We start from the raw sequence: 17,899 nt of genomic DNA on the forward strand, positions 1-17,899 counted from the left end.
CTGCCTTCGCAGCTGGAGAGGCTACCAGGGAAAGTCAGGGCAGCACTGGCACATTGTGTCCGTGGACCATTCAGTTCTCCCAGACACCTTCCAGTCATGCAGCTGTGCCTTTGTGCTGCTGCTGCTCCCTGGAACATCATCTTCCCTCCCTTCTCTGCATGGCAAACTCCTATTCAACTCTCCCAGGCCAACTCAGATAGTGCTTCTCCCATAGTATCCTCTTTGATCCCCTTGCCTCTGTGATCACATAGCACTTAACACATAGCTGAGCACTTCCATTACAGCCCCTTCCACACAGCGTGCAATGATACATGAGTCAGCCCGCCCACCATCACCCTCCACAGGGGCCAGCAACTGTGCTTTCTCCTCTTTGAATCCCCAGGGCAAACCACAATGCCTGGTATACAGTGGGCACTAAAGCACTGTTTATTGAATGAATGAGTGAACGAGCACATGAATGAGCGTCATGAAAAGAAAATCAAAAGGAAGGAGCTGGTTGAGTAACCATGTTACCTCTTGCTTTAAGGTCGCCTGCTGTTTGCTGGATACAATGATTATACCATCAACGTCTGGGATGTCCTCAAGGGGTCTCGAGTCTCCATCTTGTTTGGACATGAAAACCGTGTTAGTACTCTACGAGTTTCCCCTGATGGGACTGCCTTTTGCTCAGGATCATGGGATCATACCCTCAGAGTAAGAGAAGCTTTTTCTACATTACTGTGTGTGTGAGAGCAGGCGGGATTGGTCTTCTTGAAAGCAGAGAGGTCAGAGTAAGCTAGGATGGGCCTGGGCAGCCAAAAGAGAGCTCTAATTTCAAGTCTGTAGCCACAGAGGAATGATTTGCCTTGGGAGGTAGTGAGTTTCCCATCAATGCAGGTATTCCAACACAGATACCCTAAAAGTCTGATTCCAGCCTGTGACAAATCCAATTTCCAATCTCACCTCCCAGGAGCACCAGGATCCTTATCCCAGTCACAGACCCCTGTGAAGTTCACACAGAGGCTTCAGGAGACCTATGAAGTCTGTGCAGTTACATGCTAAATTGTGTATATGTGTGCATTTTTCCAGGAATAGTGTCCATATGGCTTTATTAGATTCTCAAAGAGCTCCATGACTGTGTCAGGTGTTAGCTCCCTAGAAATGCCACCAAAATAACTGTTCAGCAAGCAAAACTTACTTCACTGTGGAAGATCACAAGCTTGACAGTCATCTTAGCATTTCAGAAGGAGAGAGCAAAGGCAGATATTTATCTGCCAAAGGTTTTAGGGGTCTGATTGAAGGTAAATCTTTTGATGGAGGGACTTAAGTAGGATTGAACAAATTTGGGACATAGCTTAAGATTGTTTGCTGGACACAGGGTCAGGGGAGGGAGAGAATTTCAAAGACTGTCTAGAAAAGTAGCTGGTCATTTGATGCTGCATATTATCCTAAGAAGTGTATGTCATTTCTAAAATGAGTAATTGAATAGTCCAGTCTTAGGATAAATGGATTTTTTTCAAAATTCATGAAATAAACAGTGAAGTTGTGATTCCATCATCCTGGGCAAGAGTTTGATAAATTAATAAAGCCATGTCAGTATACCCAGAGAGCTGGATGCGTACAGAGAATTCCAGTTGTCAGTCTAAGAATTACCATTCCTTAGCAAGGGGGCCTGGAGAAGGAAATGGCAACCCACTCCAGTGTTCTTGCCTGGAGAATCCCAGGGACGGGGGAGCCTGGTGGGCTGCCATTTATGGGGTCGCACAGAGTCGGACACGACTGAAGCGATTTAGCAGCAGCAGCAAGGGGGCCACAGATGCCCTTCAGACAGTTAACTAAGGGAGAGGGAAGGCGAGGGCCAAAGAAGCGCGTTTGAGTCGCTAGGAATGAAGTATTATCCTTCTGAGACATGTGAGTGCTCTATTTTGGATGCAGTGTGTATGTTTGTGTATTAAAAATTTTGATTTTCTGTCTTTAAACTCAGGTTTTACAAATGTCAACTGGAAAACAGACTGAATATTGTCTGTCTGTGTCTTTGCAGGTCTGGGCTTAATCACAGTGCACATGGGCACCTGAAAATAGAACCTGAACTCATCACATGTAAATAGATCTTACTTCTAGAGGGTCTGAGAGTTTCTTGCAACTTAGCTTCAAGTGAGCAGCTCCGTGACTGACAGTTCACCAAACGCCTCCAACATTACTATTAAAACCATCACCCTGGAAAGATCCCGGTGTGAACCTCCAACACTATGAAAACACCTTCCAGCACAGTGTTTTTCATTTTGAACATTTTTGCAAATATATCTGTTTTTAAGATTATTATAAATTATACTAGTCTCAACTCATTCTCTATTCCTGGTAGAATTCTACTATTCCCAGTAGAATTGACCATTTACTATATCCCGTTTTGTTTCCTGGAATCAAGATTTTTTTTTTGGAGCACTTTAAAAGCTGATTTTTCTTAGTGTGCATTCTGACATTTGAAACCTTCCCCAGGAACTGCTGATTTTAATGGACTATGTGAGGACCACGTTACTTGGTCTTAGAAGAAAATTCCAATTCCAAATGTAATAAGACAAAATCAGTTCTTTTACATGTGTTTTTATTGTGAAAGTATCCTTTTCAGCCTTGCTTCCTCTTGTCTTTTTTTTTCAGGTAAAACATTTCCGTGTCACAAATGAAGCAGAGATATGGGTAGAATAGACAGGTTTGATCTGTGTTTCTTGTGATGGTGGCTTGTATCGGGAGGACGGGACATTTTCTGTCATTAGAGGGAAAAGCTGAGTGCTGTTTGGGACACAAACGCTTCTCAGAGGAACCAAAACCGTTCTATGTGGGAACAGAGGACAGTAAACTTATTTAAAAACCTATTTGTGGTATTAGATGTATTAGGATTAGTAGCATCTACTCAAGCTAAAGTGAATCTTGTCCATATCAATTATACTCATATTTATTGCATTGCAAGTGTAATTACATACACAGATTGTTAGCTCTTGAATGATGATGTCTTTGCTTCACTTATATGGAGGAAAAAAACATAATATCCTGCCTTTATTTAAAATTCAGCAGATCCTTCTGGAAGATACCAAGTGCTTTAGTTGTAGGATCCCTTATTTTCAAGTGTAGAAGCTTATCCTTTGTTTTAGAAAATTCCTCATTCATAAAGACGGGATTCATCACTTAGGGAAATAAAAGGTCACCTCAAACCAAAAACCATTCCTGGGTGAGGCTTGCCCTCTGGGTGGTTGGGTCTGCCGGGCCATGTCCTTGTGTTGTCTGAGGGCTGTGTGTGCTGAGTCCCCCAGATCCTCGGTCCCCTCTCATGGCTCTGCTGCAGCCTGGCCCTTCTCCTTCTCTTCCCTTCTCTCTTCTGGCTTTGCAGGCCCAGCCCCAGGTTCTGCTGCTTGCAGAGGCCCTTCCAGACCTGGAGCCATCTGATAGGCCTGTAAACCTCAGGGGGTGCACCAGGCCCACCGACAAAACTACTCATTCAGATATCAAAATGAGTCAGAAATTCCCCAGGCCAGCTTTTCCATAAACTCTTAAAATAAACATAATGGTTATATTCAATCATTTGCCAAGAAAACATTTACTAAGGGTTTTACTACACAGTAGGTCCTGGAGTAGAGAGAGACCATGTGAAAGGCTCCTACTCACCTCCCCCAACCTGCACCCACTCCATCTCTGCTGCTCTACCCACCTTGAGAACAAGACAGAAGATGGGCCAGAGCATAGCCCAGAGGGACACCTTTCAGCACCTTCTCCATTTAGCAGACTCCATTCTGATCAGGGGCTCAGGGAAATGGGCAGCAGGTCCACCCAGTTCCTGCCAGCTGCTGAAGTGCTGGCCCCACAACGTGTCCTGTGAAATCCCCAAGCTCCGCTCCCAGAAGGTTCTCCCGAGTTTGTTCCTGGGCTCCTCATTATGGTACTTCCTTCCCGGTCTCCCACAGACCCTTCCATGTGTCTGCACTCTGACCTCGACCTCCCAGAAGTGAAGGAAGACAGGGCAAAGGAGAAGTCACTCAGATGCAAGCAAATTCAATGTATATTTGGAGAGGTGGGAGGTATCGTCAGTATATGTGCAAAGTAGTCCCTAACTTTACAATCAGAAAAGTGACTTTCAGGGCCCTAAGAAAGTATTCCCTCCAACACTCACCCCCATGGGCAGTAAGCCACCTCCCCTATAAGTATTTAGTCTCACTTGGGTGTTGTTCAGTAGTATTATTGATGAAATACGTGGTTGGGAATATACAGACTACATGGAGATTCAGGGATTAAACTTTAGGTAATAAATTGTATTTTGCATATTGAAAATAGTACTGAGTGGAGTTTGTTAATCAGGCTTTCTTTTTTTTTTAGAAGACTAGGAGGCAAAGGTCCTAAACCATTGTGGTGAAGGGGCCAAACAGATGTGCCCACTGGTGTGCACAGCCTTGGACACCCCCTTTCCAGCCAGCGAAGAGAAAGGTTAGGCAGAGAAGGGGTTTAACAAGGAGGTGTGTGATGACAGGTGGTGTGGGAAATACCTGTGCACTAAAACCAAGGCAGCTGCTTTGAGGGAGCGGGCGGCTGGCCTCCCAGAAGGGGGTCTGGGTTCGGGGTTCTGCAGTGAGCCCGGGGCCAGAGCAGGCACCCATTATCCACTTCCCTCTTCCTATCCTGGGCCTCCTCCACACCCTTCCCTGCATTGTAAGTGACTTTAAAAGAGCACAAGATGTAAGGGCCGTTGCAACCTGGCCTCCTAGTTGCTTGGCCATCTGGCTAGAAGGTGATCCTGCTAACCCTTGATTGATCTTAAGAGGGGGACAGCATAGGGACAAAGGTTTAGACCGAGCTTTTCCACTTTTACAGGATATATAATATCTAAATGCCTCTCAGCCTCAGTTTCCTCATCTAGGAAATGGGAGAGCTCTAAAGTTCCTTCCCTCTTACCTTTGCTGTTCTCATCCTCTCCCTTCCAACTCCTCCTGTCCCTTCTCCCACATTCTTCCCCTTGTCCTCCCATCTCCCCCCTCCTCTCTCTCCTTATTTCCCCTCTTTCCTTGTCTCTCTCCTCCTCCTCCTCCCTCTCCCCCTCCTCCTCCTCCCTCTCCCCCTCCTCCCTACTCTCCTCCTTTTTCATTCTTTCCTCTCCTCTCACCCCTACAGTCCCTACTCATGTATCAAAATAGTAATTATTAAAGATTCATCTAGGCTAGTGGTTCTCAATGTTTTCATCTAAAGATATCTCTACACTCTTAAAAATTATTGAGGACCCAAAGAGCTTCTTGTTTATGTGGCTTATATCTATCAATATTTATCATATTAGAAATGAAAACTGAGAAAAATGATGAAACACAGGATTCCAGAAGCACATATTCTACCACCCATCAGTAGCTCTTGAAAACTCCTGAGAAAATCAGAGTTTTAAAAGCCACACGTACAAAAAAGGAGTCAGTATTATTGTGAAAATAGTTTTGACTTTGGAGAGTCCCCTGGAAAGACTCCCAGGGTCATACTGACTTTGAAAGCAGCATACCTGGGCACAGAGAGGCAGTGGGCAAGGCAAGAGACCAGCGGGGGCTGTCTCTTTGACAGTCTTTTCAAAGGAAGACCCTTGGGATTCTGGGGTAAGCCCAACTGCTGAGTTCAAAGATTAACTGGCACTGGGATTGGAGCTTCCCTCCAAGCCTAGGATTGCTGACTGAGCAGGCATTTGTAGATCTGCGTTCCCCACATGTGCCCACTGGCTCAACAGCAAGTTGAACACACAGACCCTAAGGCCCCTCCCTGGAGATCAGGATAAGGCAGGACTGAAGTGGGCTGGGAATTCTGATGAGGGGGCAAGCTGGGGAAGGGTCTCAGTGAATCTTCTTGTCTGTAGATCCTTTGGGAGCACGTGCTCTCTCACCAGTGAGAGGGGAGAATCAGATCAGTCTTCAGAGCATCTGCCAACGCCTTTTTCTCTAACCAGGGCTTGGTGCTAGCTAGGCTGGCCTTCAGGACTGGTCAGTCTCCACGGTGCGTGGACTTACAGTAATTCTGGTGAAAGAAGTGAAATGAATATGTTTCTGTAGTTGCGAAAAGGATGCAGACCCTCCAGGGAGGAGATGGGATCAGAAATAATGTGCTGGTTGATTTAACCACATACATAAGAAAAACTCAGTGCAAATATGGTATGAACATTTATGCAAAGACTGTGACAACAAAAATTGCCTATCTTTGAACCCCAGGTTATCTGACCAACACACCACTGGGGAATGCTTAACATTTGCCTGGTTACTCATGTAAACCAGGAACCAGAAGTCGCTGTCTGTGTTCCCCAGTAATAGGTGGCCTTCCCCTCCTAGGCGTGTACCTGAGGGAAATGAAAACATGTCCACACAGAAACTTGAGCACAAATGTTCAGAGCAGCTCAAAGTGGAGCAATTCAAAGGTTCAACTGCTGATGAATGGATAGCCAAAATGTGGTCTATCTATACAATGGGATATTTTTTAGCAATACAAAGGAATTAAGTACTGATTCAAGCTCCAACATGGATGAGCTTTGAAAACATACCAGGTAAAAGAAGCCGGGCACACAGGACCCCATAGTGAATGATTCCATTTACACGAAATGTGCCACTTTCATGATAGGCAGATCCATAGCGACAGAAAGTAGATCAGTGGTTACTGAGGAGATTGGATATCCTTTGAGATAATGAAATTACACAGTGGTAATGGTTGCACTACTGGGAATATACTACAACCCACTGAAATCTATAAAAGGGAATTTTGTGGTATTATGAATTATATCACAATAAAGCTGTTAAAATGTATATGAAAAAATAGTAGGTGGTCTCTAGCTACTTTCAGTATTTTAAAATCAAAACCAGAAACTGTATAGGTAAGACTCACCAAAAATGTCACAAATTGCATTTGGGTTAGAAGTGGTGCTAGTGAGCCTGGTAACCTTGATCAATTCATATTAATAATATAAGCTCCTCTGTAAAGAGCTTTTACTATGTGCCAAGCAGTATGCTAAAGCCTTTGTACATACCAACTCATGTAACCCTTGTAACAACCTATGATGCAGACAGTTCATCACATTCATTTCTTACATTAGGAAATTGAGGCCGGGAGAGCTGAAAAACTTTTTTCACAGTTGCACAGCTTCCAAGTGGCAGAGCGGAGATTATAGCCAAGTCTGACTGCAAACTGGATAAGAAGTTCTGTGTGGAGGTTATTTATTCATTTGTTTGATTCAGCTGATATTAACCAATGGCAGGGCCAGAAGATTTACTACTAACACCCAGGCTACTCCAAATCTAAGAAACAACTGTGCTTGCTGCTAAAATAAAAAGTTCAAAAATGTAAAATCATGACTCCCGTGAAAATAAAACATGAACCTATATCAAAACATTTAACTTAATAAGGGAACTCATAAGATGTCCCAACCAGCTCAGTTTGACAAGGTTTATATTCCCTTCTGGCAAAATTCATTTCTCACCACATCAGAATCGCTGGCACTTGCAGATCAGGCCCTCGAGAGGGAGTTCTGTTATGGCCACATCCTCTGTCTCTGCTGCATGGCCTCTTCATTCATGGGCATTCATAGAGCAGGCACCATGGCAGCTGTGTAAAGAAGCTCTCTGATAGCCACATAGCACAGAATTTTGTCTACTTGATTAGTGAGATCCTCTATAGTGGCCACCCTTTGGAGGCATTGACATGGGAGACAACTGTCTTCAATCTGCACCTGTTTAGAGGGGTTCACCCACATATCTGTGTCCAAGATTTCCTTGTCACCAGTCTTCAAGGTCCTGACCATTCAGCCAAACCAGCAGCAGCTGCCCAAGTATCAGTGTAGGTCTCTACTCTAGCCATCTCTCACCCCAGACTTAGGGTAAAGTCATATATCCTGCTTCAATTTCTAACCAGTGGGAGGATTTTCCTTCACCACTGTCTTCACAAGCCCCCGGACCCTGAGCAGAGCTATAAGGCTCTAGCCATCCACTTTCATGTGGTACCAGCATATCATATACACCTATCTACAATATATCAATAACCTCAGATATGCAGATGACACCACCCTAACGGTAGAAAGCAAAGCGGAACTAAAGAGCCTCTTGATGAAGGTGAAAGAGAAGAGTGAAAAAGCTGGCTTGAAACTCAACATTCAAAAAACTAAGACCATAGCATCTGGTCCCATCACTTCATGGCAAATAGATGGGGAAAAAATGGAAACAATGACAGACTTAATTTTATTGTGCTCCAAAATCACTGTGGGCAGTGACTTCAGCCATGAAATTAAAAGACACTTGCTCCTTGGAAAAAAAGCCATGACAAACCTAGGCAGTGTAGTAAAAAGCAGAGACATCACTTTGCTGACAAAGGTCTGTATAACCAAAGCTGTGGTGTTTCCACCACATGTAGTCATGTATAGATATGAGAGTTGGACCATAAAAAAGGCTGAGTGCTGAAGATTGATGCTTTCAAACTGTGGTGCTGGAGAAGACTCTTGAGAGTCCCTTGAACAGCAAGGAGATGAAACCAGTCAATCCCAAAGGAAATCAACCCTGCACATTCATTGGAAGGACTGATGCTGGAGCTGAAGCTCCAATATTTTGGGCACCTGATGTGAAGGCCTAACTCATTGGAAAAGACCCTGATGCTGGGAAAGATTGGGGGCAGAAGGACAAGGGGGTGACAGAGGATGAGATGGTTGGATGGCATCATCGACTCAGTGGACATGAGTTTGAGCAAACTCTGGGAGATTATGAAGGACAGTGAAGCCTGGTATGCTGCTGTTCATGAGGTCGGACATGACTGAGCAACTAAACAACAACACAACATCTACAATCCAGGCTTGAGTTCTTGTCCCTCAGTCAACTTGTCATAAGCAACTCCCTGGAGGCCATAGGCATGGAATGAGGGGGCAAAGCAACAGGAGTTGGTGTTGCAATGATCTGAGCCACCTACCTATACAATCCTACGTCAAGGACCTGAGTTCAGTCTCTTACATACCATTTCTATGATAGATTGCTACTGGGCATGCCTAACTTTATAACCAGATAGGTCCAACAGCATCCATATTATGATGAGATCTCAAACTTCATGATCACCTCATTCAGCTTCTACCAAGACTGAGTAGCAAGCCAGAACCTGCTTCTCAAAAGGAGAATGCTGCTGCTGCTGCTAAGTCGCTTCAGTCGTGTCCGACTCTGTGCGACCCCACAGACAGCAGCCCACCAGGCTCCCCCCATCCCTGGGATTCTCCAGGTAAGAACACTGGAGTGGGTTGCCATTTCCTTCTCCAATGTGTGAAAGTGAAAAGTGGAAGTGAAGTCCCTCAGTCGTGTCTGACTCCTAGCGACCCCGTGGACTGCAGCCTACCAGGCTCCTCCGCCCATGGGATTTTCCAGGCAAGAGTACTGGAGTGGGGTGCCATTGCCTTCTCCCCAAAAGGAGAATAGTTACTGGCAAAAGAGGACATAGATTTGCTTTAAAATCCTACAGGTCTGCACTGCAATGCTACTGGTGCTCGTCAGAGATTCCATCCAGCTTCCCTGTTTGACACTTCAAGTATCATTGGATCTGTTGGATCATAAGACCCAAGTAGTACAGCAGCTTGTTGTTGCCGATTAGTCACCCCATGGACTGTAGCCCACCAGGCTCCTCTGTCCATGGGCTTTCCCCGGCAAGAATACTGCATTGGGTTGCCATTTCCGTCTCCAAGGTATCTTCCCAGCCCAGGGACTGAACTCACATCTCCTGCATTGCAGGCAGATCCTTTACCACTGCACCACCTGGGAAATCAGCTCGTGCTGCAGCCTGAACAGCTGCAGAGCCTTCTCTTGTTTTACTCCTAAGTCCACCAGCCTGTAGATGCGTTGAGGTTGCATACTCAGATGTGTATGTTCCCTCCAAAGTGACCTACCAAGTTCGTGCCTCTTTCTTTTTGTAGGTGATACAAGTTACAGCTATTCATCTTTCACCCTGGTGGGGATATTTCAAACTGCTCCAGACCAATGAACCCTCTCAAATTTCACAGCTGATACCAATTCTGTGTCTGCCTGAGTCCATTCAGGAGAAAGAAGCCATGGAGTAACATGAACAGAGAAAGATTAAGTATAAGAAGTACATTAACTATAATAGGGGAGTGGAGTAATGAGGGATTGGCTAGTAAAAAGTGGAGAATTTTAAGTAATATAAGGATGTAGCTATAAGAAACAGCCAAAAGCTGAATAATTCTATTATAGCCACAGTTTAACTGTGCTGGGATTGGCCGTTTCTTTGTCCCATCACTTAGACTGTAGGGTCCTTAAGACCACATGCCGTGTTCTCCATTGTATCTCCAGTGCTAAGGGGGAGACCTAGCACCCCAAAGGCTAGGAGTAAATGAGTGAATGAATGAATGCACGAAAGTAGATAATATTGGTACTCTAGTAGCAACATGCAGGAGAATTATCCTGTTTCCTGTCCCGTATGGCCAGATTCCAACACACACCTGGATGCTTCCATCCAATCGGAGAAAATGCTGATAATACTTTCAAGGGAGTCACCAGTGGAGGGCTGTGTGTAGCCTTTGTCAACCTCTCCTAGTATGAAAGAAAGTGTTGGTGGCTCACTCATGTTCGGCTCATGAACTATAGGCCCCTAGGCTCCTCTGTCCATGGAATTCTTCAGGCAAGAATACTGGAGTGGGTAGCCATTCCCTTCTCCAGGGTACGTTCCCCACCTAGGGATCAAACCCTGGTCTCCTGGATTGCAGGCAGATTCTTTACCATCTGAGCCACCAGGGAACCTCTCCTAAAGGAGAGACAAGTCTAGCCCAGCTGCCCAGACTGTCCCCTCCGGGTTCTTAGTCCCCAAGCCGAAAGCTAAAAACAATAACCCCCAAAGAGTCCCACTCTGGCCCTGACTTCTATGTGAATCCATGCACACCACGGGGCCTCGGCTGTTCGGACCGGAACAAGTGTAGATGGGATTCCCATCAAAGGCGCCTCTCCAGACCTGGGAAAGCAACTGCCTGGGGGCGGGCTGAGCCGAGCCAATGCGAGAAGGGGCGGGGCGCCGGCAGGCCCAGAAAACAGGCCGGGGTCGGACCCCCGGTAGAGGCGGAGCCATGGTGGACCCGTTTAGGGAGCGCACCGCCCGGCTGCTGATGGACTACCTGGAGTTCTGCGCCCGGGAGCCGGGCACTCCAGCTCCTGCGCCGTCCACGCCTGAGGCTGCCGTGCTGCGCCACGTGGCCGCACGTATCCAGGAAGCAAATCGAAACGTCTTGCCCCTATACCGCCGCTGCCGCAGGCACCGCGTCGAGCTGGTGGCCAGGATGGCGCAGAGGCTACTCGACGAAGACCCTGGCCCCAGCTGGGGCCGCGTGGCCTCACTCGTAACCTTCGCGGGGTCGCTGCTGGAGAGGCCACCGCAGACGACCCGACGGCAGGAGAAGAGAGACGACGACGGCGTTAGCAGGGACTGTCGGCTCCTGGTGGCCCTTCTGTGTGCTCAGTTCTGCGAAAGGCACCGCGCCTGGCTGATGACTAACGGCGGCTGGGTGAGCGCGAAGGACGCGGGGCTGGTGGGCAGCCTGGGACGCGCCCACGCTGCCGGCTAGCAGAGGGACTCCAAGACGCCAGTCCTGTAGGGCATTCGTTTCAGCAGGACTGGGAAGTTTGGGGTGAAGTCTGACTTTCTGTACTGGTAGAGTCAGTTACCGAAACAGGCCTAGCTAGACAGCTCGCATACGAAACCATTCTGAAAAAGCATCAGGCCCTTCCCTTGACCACCTTTCGGTTTTAGGATGTGCTCGTGTTAGGTCTGGATGCTTTGTTTAGTTAAGTAGATCCCATAGTGATGAAGTCCGCAATGGGGTGACCTGGGCCAGATGGATTCTTTATACAGAACTTTTAGATGCAGCTTTGTTTATGGAGCCCACAGCTCTGCAGGTCAGAGCACCCCAGCCTAAAACATGAGAATGAAAAAGCAGCCCCTGGTCCGTCCCCACATCTCTCAGGAAGCGCTAAGGCGGAGGTGTCTGGGGGGTGGGGTGTGCACGTGCGCCCTGTGGTGGTGCTGACCTGAGGTTCCTTAACTTCTAATTTACTGCACTTAGCCTTCAATTGTGAGATCGCCTGTCGCCCTGGCTCTCAGCTGTAAGTCATTGATCACTGTGGTCTAGGCTGGAGCAGGAGTTTCACTGCTGCTCCATAACGAAGCCGATGATCAAGCAGAATCTGGCCAGCCTGCAGTAAGAGGGTAGAATGCCCTGCTGGGTTCTGAGCGAGACCCCTGCTTCTTTCTTCTCTTCCTTACTGGACTTGAAGCAATGACTGTAGTGACCCAAGTTACAGAAGAAATGCAGCCAAATTATTAAAACCAGCAATTAAAAACATGATCTAAAAAGCAATTGAAACATAATCGAAAAATAATCTAGGGAAGACACTGCACTGTTTGCAATTTCCTGACAGACCTGTATCGATGAATTGGGTTCCTTTTGTGGAGGAAGGATAGTACTGAGTCAGAACCTTGACCTTATACGAACAGTTTAAGGTGTTAGCATTAATGGCATCCTTTTGAGGGGATGGGGGCGTAGGTCTTCAAACTCTCCAGGCCTGTGAATTATCAGAAACTCACCTGAGCCATTAGTCTTAACAAGGCATTTGGCCCCCAAGGGCCTTCCACACGAAAGAGGAAGTTGATGGGGAGGTGGTGTTTTTTTTTTTTCTCAACTTTTGGCTAATCACCATTGAGTAAGAAACAATCTTTTAATATCAAAATGCAGAAACTCTCCAATTGGGTAAAGAAGACGTGCCCACATCTCTCTCAGCTGCAGTTAAAATGCCACAGTCTGGATTTCAGGTCCCTTCCTGCCCATTTTTCTGAATGGAACTACTTGCTTTATTGTCTCAGGAGATACCTTTCAAGTTAGTAATTTGTCATTTTCCCAGATAGCATCTGTTTTGTGATCAGGAAAAAACAGGCTATAGTATTCTACTTTCTTCTTGGGTTTTGAAAGAAGTGAGTGAAAAGATGAGGATTCCCGCTCTAAGTGACAAAATCACGTCCTCTACGTTCTTCTACCTCCTGTGTTAGACAACTTCTTACAAACCCTAACTGAAAGATTCCTAATTACAAGTAACCTACTGGTCAGGACTTTTTTTTAACTTTTTAAATCCAGGAATTGTCTTAGTGTTTCGTCCAGAAGCACTGTGTGTTTAATTGAGTACAGGTTTTGAGTATTATGAAACAATCTAATTCTCTTCTCCCTCCCCTTTTAGGATGGATTTTGTCTCTTCTTCAGCCACTCATTCCAGCCATCTTGGGAAAGACAGCTGGTCTGGTTTTTCCTCTCATACTGGACAGCAATAATCATAATCTACTTCTGGATAAAATTATCGTGAGTTCTAAAATTCTTATTTCTACCTGCCTAACTCTGAGCAACCAAGCAAAATTGAAATGTGAAAGACCAAATCAGAGTAAACCACCTTCCGAGACATTTTTATCTGCATTCATGTAAGGTCGCAAGAGTCGGACACGACTGAGCGACTGATCTGACCTGATGTAAGGAGTCCTGCAGTGTTTCAGCCAGCGTTTTAACTCCTGACAACCCAGTATATTGGGACAAAGGCCCAAGTGGCTCTTTTTAAAATGGGGGACACAGGGGTCGAAAGGCTTATTGCTCCAAAGAATTACAGAAGAAACTGCTTACCATTAACTACGCAATATGGTGCTATTTGCTACATTTGGATAAGAGTGGATATGCGTCTCTCATCTATCCATGATTTCATGTGCTACTGCTGAGTGATTTGTCAAGGCAGTGTGTCTGGGGTGTAAAAGGATACCACAAGTTCCCTGAGTCACAGTCTGACAAAGAATGTAATAGTAAATCTTTTTAAAGGAATCCTTTCTAAATTCTTCTTGGTTTCTAGAGTTAATGTATTGAAATTTATTAAATTTTATTTTTTATTTCAATAAATTTTTAAATCTTAAGTTTTAATAAATTTATGCATCTTTTTCAAAAATGTAGTTGGTGTTGCTTGGGATTCAATAAGCCTTTATTCTTAGCAGTAACTTGACAGTTTCCTTTTATTGTCTCTTTAAATATAGCACAAACAATCATTTTAAACATTTAATCAATACACAAGTGCTTAGCAAGTCCTTATCTTTCACCTTCCATTCTGAATTCAGTTCATCAGTTGAAGTTGATGGAAAGAGAAAACTTGAAGCCTCTTAGATACTGTACCTGAGGCCTGTGAATTTAGAAGACAAAAGATAGAAAACAGGAGGAAAACATACATATTTTATTTGTTGCTGTTTTTTACAGGGGACTTTATAGAAAACAAGTGAAAAAGAAACATACTTGGGCTTTGTATACCGTTTTAGCAGAGAATGGAATGACTAAACAAGGGATTCCCAGGTGGCTCAGTGGTAGAGAATCTACCTGCCAATGCAGGAAATGCAGGAGATGATGGTTTAATCCCTGTTTGGGGAAGATCCCCTGGAGTAGAAAATGGCAGCCTGCTCCAGTATTCTCACCTGGAAAATTCCATGGACAGAGGAGTGAGTCCATGGGGTCTCAAAAGAGTCCAGCACGACTGAGGCACACAAGCATGACTAAACAAAGGGAAGGGGTTGGGCTCTCAGGGGTCGTTTTGCATTGGCCAGAAAGTTTGTTTGGGTTTTTCTGTAACATCTTATGAAAAAACCCAAACGCACTTTTTGGCCAACACAATATATTGTGAGACAGTGACTAGGAAATAAATGGGGGAAGCAAATGGAAGATGAGGATTATTTTAGTAAAATTAATGCAGATTCATCTTGGTATTAACTCCCATTGCCAGTAATAGAAGTGTTCTCCCCTTCCTGGTACAAAAAGGCACCTTTCTCACAGGAAATTTATGCCCTCCTTTTAGGCAGGAAGAGGGAGAATAGAGAGCCCTTCCTATATATGCTATTTCTCAGTTTTCTTCAGCTCAAATTAATCAATATGTCAAAGTGGCATATTTGGGGGTAACATATTCTGATCTGTTTCAGTGGTTAACTGTGAGCATAGTTATCCTGCTGCCCACTGGAATCTGTGTCCATATGTCCTTTTAGAGCCAACATGGACCCAGCCAAGCTTGTCAGCAGCCAGGGGAATAACATCTGTGTGGATAAAAAGCCAGCCTAGATCTGCTTCAGCGATGTCTTCATAGATGAAGCTGTTGCTGATGCTGTTAGAACAAGACTTCGACCAAAAGGAATGGATAAAATGGTTCAAGATGGGAGAGGTAATGAGACCATTACAAACGGTGCTTCCATTCTGAAACAAACACGAATGTTATATCCAGCCGCCAGAATGCTGGGAGCTACGGCTCAAGAGAACCAGGGAAGTGGCGCCACATCAGCGGTCGTTGTTTCTGGCTCACACTCTCTCTCCAATTGCTAAAACAACTTTTTTCAGAAATGGATTTATTATTTCTGAGTCATCCTTGAAGGATTTGGAAAAGGGTATTAAAGTCTTGACGTGCCTTGACCTGTGGAACCAAGTGACAGAGGAAAGTTGTTAGCAGTGCAACCGCTTCGTTGAACTCAACCATTGTCTCTCAGTATCAAGTGTAAATGCAGGGAGGAGAGCAACAGACCCACCACAGCTGCTGGCGTAGATCTTAGAGATGTCAGAAGCGCTAAGAAACCTGCTAATCCCCTCGAGGGTGTAATGCTAAGTGAAATAAATCAGACAGACAGACAAATATCGTGTGATCTCTCTTACAGATGGAATCTAAAAAATAATAAAGAACCAAGCTTATATATAGAATAAGTTGGTGGTTGCCGGAGGTAGGGGGTGGAGGGTGAGAGAAATAGGTAAACTGTCATTTTAAAAAAGAGGCGGGGGCGGGGGGAAAACTTGCTGGGACTGTTCATTGTGAGTTGGTGCAAGGGCCGGTTCTCAACCAAAATGTGGCCAATTCTGACATAAGCAGAATTGAAAAGCCTAAGATTGGGCTTAAAAGCAAATCAGGATAATCAGTGTCTGTTGTGCCCAGATGGACCAAGCCCTGAGGGAAGACAGTCTATGTTCTAAGTGAAGCAAATTTTAAAGATGGATAGAAGTCTCTTCTTAAGACATGATTGTAGTGATCTTAAATTAAGTTTCCTGATCAAAATGAACATTGCAGTAGTTAAGGATATTGAAAGAAACTGGAACCAAGCCACTTGCTCATACTGACCAACTTACTGCTGACATGCTGGGTTTGGGTGAGTGAGCCGAGGGGATCAGTTTACATGATCCTGGCAAACTGCTCCAGGTTACAGGCTGTATAAGCCTAGGAAAAGGTTCCGGTTGTGGTTCCTGGTCCTAACAAACCAGTGCTTGAAGAAGCTGAGCCCTTGATTCATGATGCCCTATGTGTGATTCGTTTTTGAGTGAAGCAGAGAGTTCTTCTTGCAGGAGGGCGTGCTCCAGAAATAGTGGGCCCCATGGTTAACTGGATATGCATGAACGTTGAGTGGTATGAGATCCTACTGCGTTTGTGCCTTTACAGATGTTGAGGCGGTCATTTCATCTACGCTAGCTAAAACTGCTGGGCTGAATCCCATCCCTACAGTAACAGAACAAAAAACAAGCGAAAAACTGGTGTGCCCAAGGAGAAAACGGTAGGCATTAGTGTCCAAAAGGGTGGTATTTCCAGGGCTTTGGAGGAACTGATGGTTCAGCCTTTGTTGGCTTCAGTCAGTGTACTGATACTAGCAACTGAAACTGTCTGGAGCATCCTGCACCTTGATGATGTAAATGCTCAGTGATCTGGATGGTGCTGGCTGGCCCCGTCACGGCCACTGACAGTGTGGCTGGAGTGGACCGCTGCCTTGGTGTCCCTTCTTGTTTGTGAGATTGTTTCCTCTTTACATTCCTGGGCTTGGTCTTCCACTTGGCATTTGCTTGAAATTGTCTTGACACAATGAAAATATTAACTAATTGGTTATAAAATTAAAAAACTGCAGTGTCCCCCCAGGCCTTCCTGGCCATTACTTTACTTGCATTTTACAAACAATTGGACCTGCTTTGTTGCCTCATCTTATGAGCCTTTTCTCTTCAGAACATGCAGTTCTGCTTTCTGTTCTGACTTGTTCAGTATGGCAGGATAAGCTGATTTAACTTTCCATTGCCTTGTGTTTTAGGGTGTTTCTCCCTTTATGGGCTATTGGAAACAATATTGCATGGATTTTGTATATGTGCATAGCCCTGCATTATTATGTCTACAGAAAATAATTCTAGAAAAAGATTGAGTCACAGTTGATGTGTATTAAAATTTAGCTGCTGCCAAATTACTTTTCAAAAGAGGTTCTACCAATCCAAACTTACACCAGGTCAGGGAATGCTTAGCTCTTCACACTCCTGCCAGTGTTAAATCATCCTAAGCTTTTGCCTGTATAGCTTGTGATATCTGTCACCTTTAGGAAAGTCATTCTTGTCCCAGGACTACAAAGAAAGTATTTTATGTCCTTGGTCATTGATCCATTCTGGAATCCTTTTTAATGTAGTATGTGATAGGGAAGAACAAATCTGACTCCATGCTTGATCTGTTCCTTTTACTAACATTTGTGCTTTGTTGCCAATGCTTAGTCATGCTGCCTCTGCACTTCTTGTAAAAGGGTGTTGCCTACTGTCTGAAATATACAGGATAGCCTATTCTCAGGGCTCTGACTTTTAAGAGTCTATTTATATATAGATAAAAAGTTGCAAGACAGAGAATAATATCTGTCTTGTTGGAGGTTTACAGGACCATCATGACCTGACCTATGTGGGAAGCTGCAAGAACAAAGGCTTCCCACACCAAGAAGTTTGCAACAACTAACCTAGCCCCTCCCTCACCTTGCCTTCAAAAGTGCTTTGATGAAACTCTGAGAAGTTCCAGGCTTGAGGATAGGAGCCACCTGTCTCCTTGTAGAGCTCTGCAATAAGTCTTTCTGT

At 45.0% G+C, this 17,899-nt stretch overlaps 2 protein-coding genes and 1 pseudogene across 2 annotated transcripts in view; all 3 read left to right on the forward strand.

The window, feature by feature from the left end:
* Positions 1-4,298, forward strand: part of GNB5 (G protein subunit beta 5) — a 34,221-nt gene extending 29,923 nt beyond the window's left edge. Inside the window, exons 10-11 of the mRNA XM_027553993.1 lie at positions 527-693; positions 2,021-4,298. Of these exons, the coding sequence (XP_027409794.1) occupies positions 527-693; positions 2,021-2,032 (179 nt within the window). The 3' untranslated portion in view covers positions 2,033-4,298. The remainder of the gene's footprint in view (positions 1-526; positions 694-2,020) is intronic.
* A 6,743-nt stretch (positions 4,299-11,041) lies between these two features.
* BCL2L10 (BCL2 like 10) lies at positions 11,042-15,680 on the forward strand. The gene is made up of 3 exons (XM_027553994.1): positions 11,042-11,503; positions 13,227-13,345; positions 15,046-15,680. Exons 1-3 carry the CDS (start codon positions 11,069-11,071, stop codon positions 15,116-15,118), a joined length of 627 nt encoding a protein of 208 aa, XP_027409795.1. The 5' UTR covers positions 11,042-11,068; the 3' UTR covers positions 15,119-15,680.
* On the forward strand, positions 15,144-17,800 carry LOC113899635 (annotated as a pseudogene).
* The last annotated feature ends 99 nt before the right edge of the window (positions 17,801-17,899 follow it).

This window comes from Bos indicus x Bos taurus, chromosome 10, assembly GCF_003369695.1.
Source record: "Bos indicus x Bos taurus breed Angus x Brahman F1 hybrid chromosome 10, Bos_hybrid_MaternalHap_v2.0, whole genome shotgun sequence".
NCBI lineage: Eukaryota > Metazoa > Chordata > Mammalia > Artiodactyla > Bovidae > Bos > Bos indicus x Bos taurus.

Bases quoted from the DNA above. Each gene is read 5' to 3' on its own strand.
- BCL2L10 (XM_027553994.1), top strand. From the start codon at position 11,069: ATGGTGGACCCGTTTAGGGAGCGCACCGCCCGGCTGCTGATGGACTAC. The intron at 11,504-13,226 runs GTGAGCGCGAAG...CTCCCCTTTTAG, and splicing joins TGATGACTAACGGCGGCTGG to GATGGATTTTGTCTCTTCTT. The intron at 13,346-15,045 runs GTGAGTTCTAAA...ATGTCCTTTTAG, and splicing joins TACTTCTGGATAAAATTATC to AGCCAACATGGACCCAGCCA.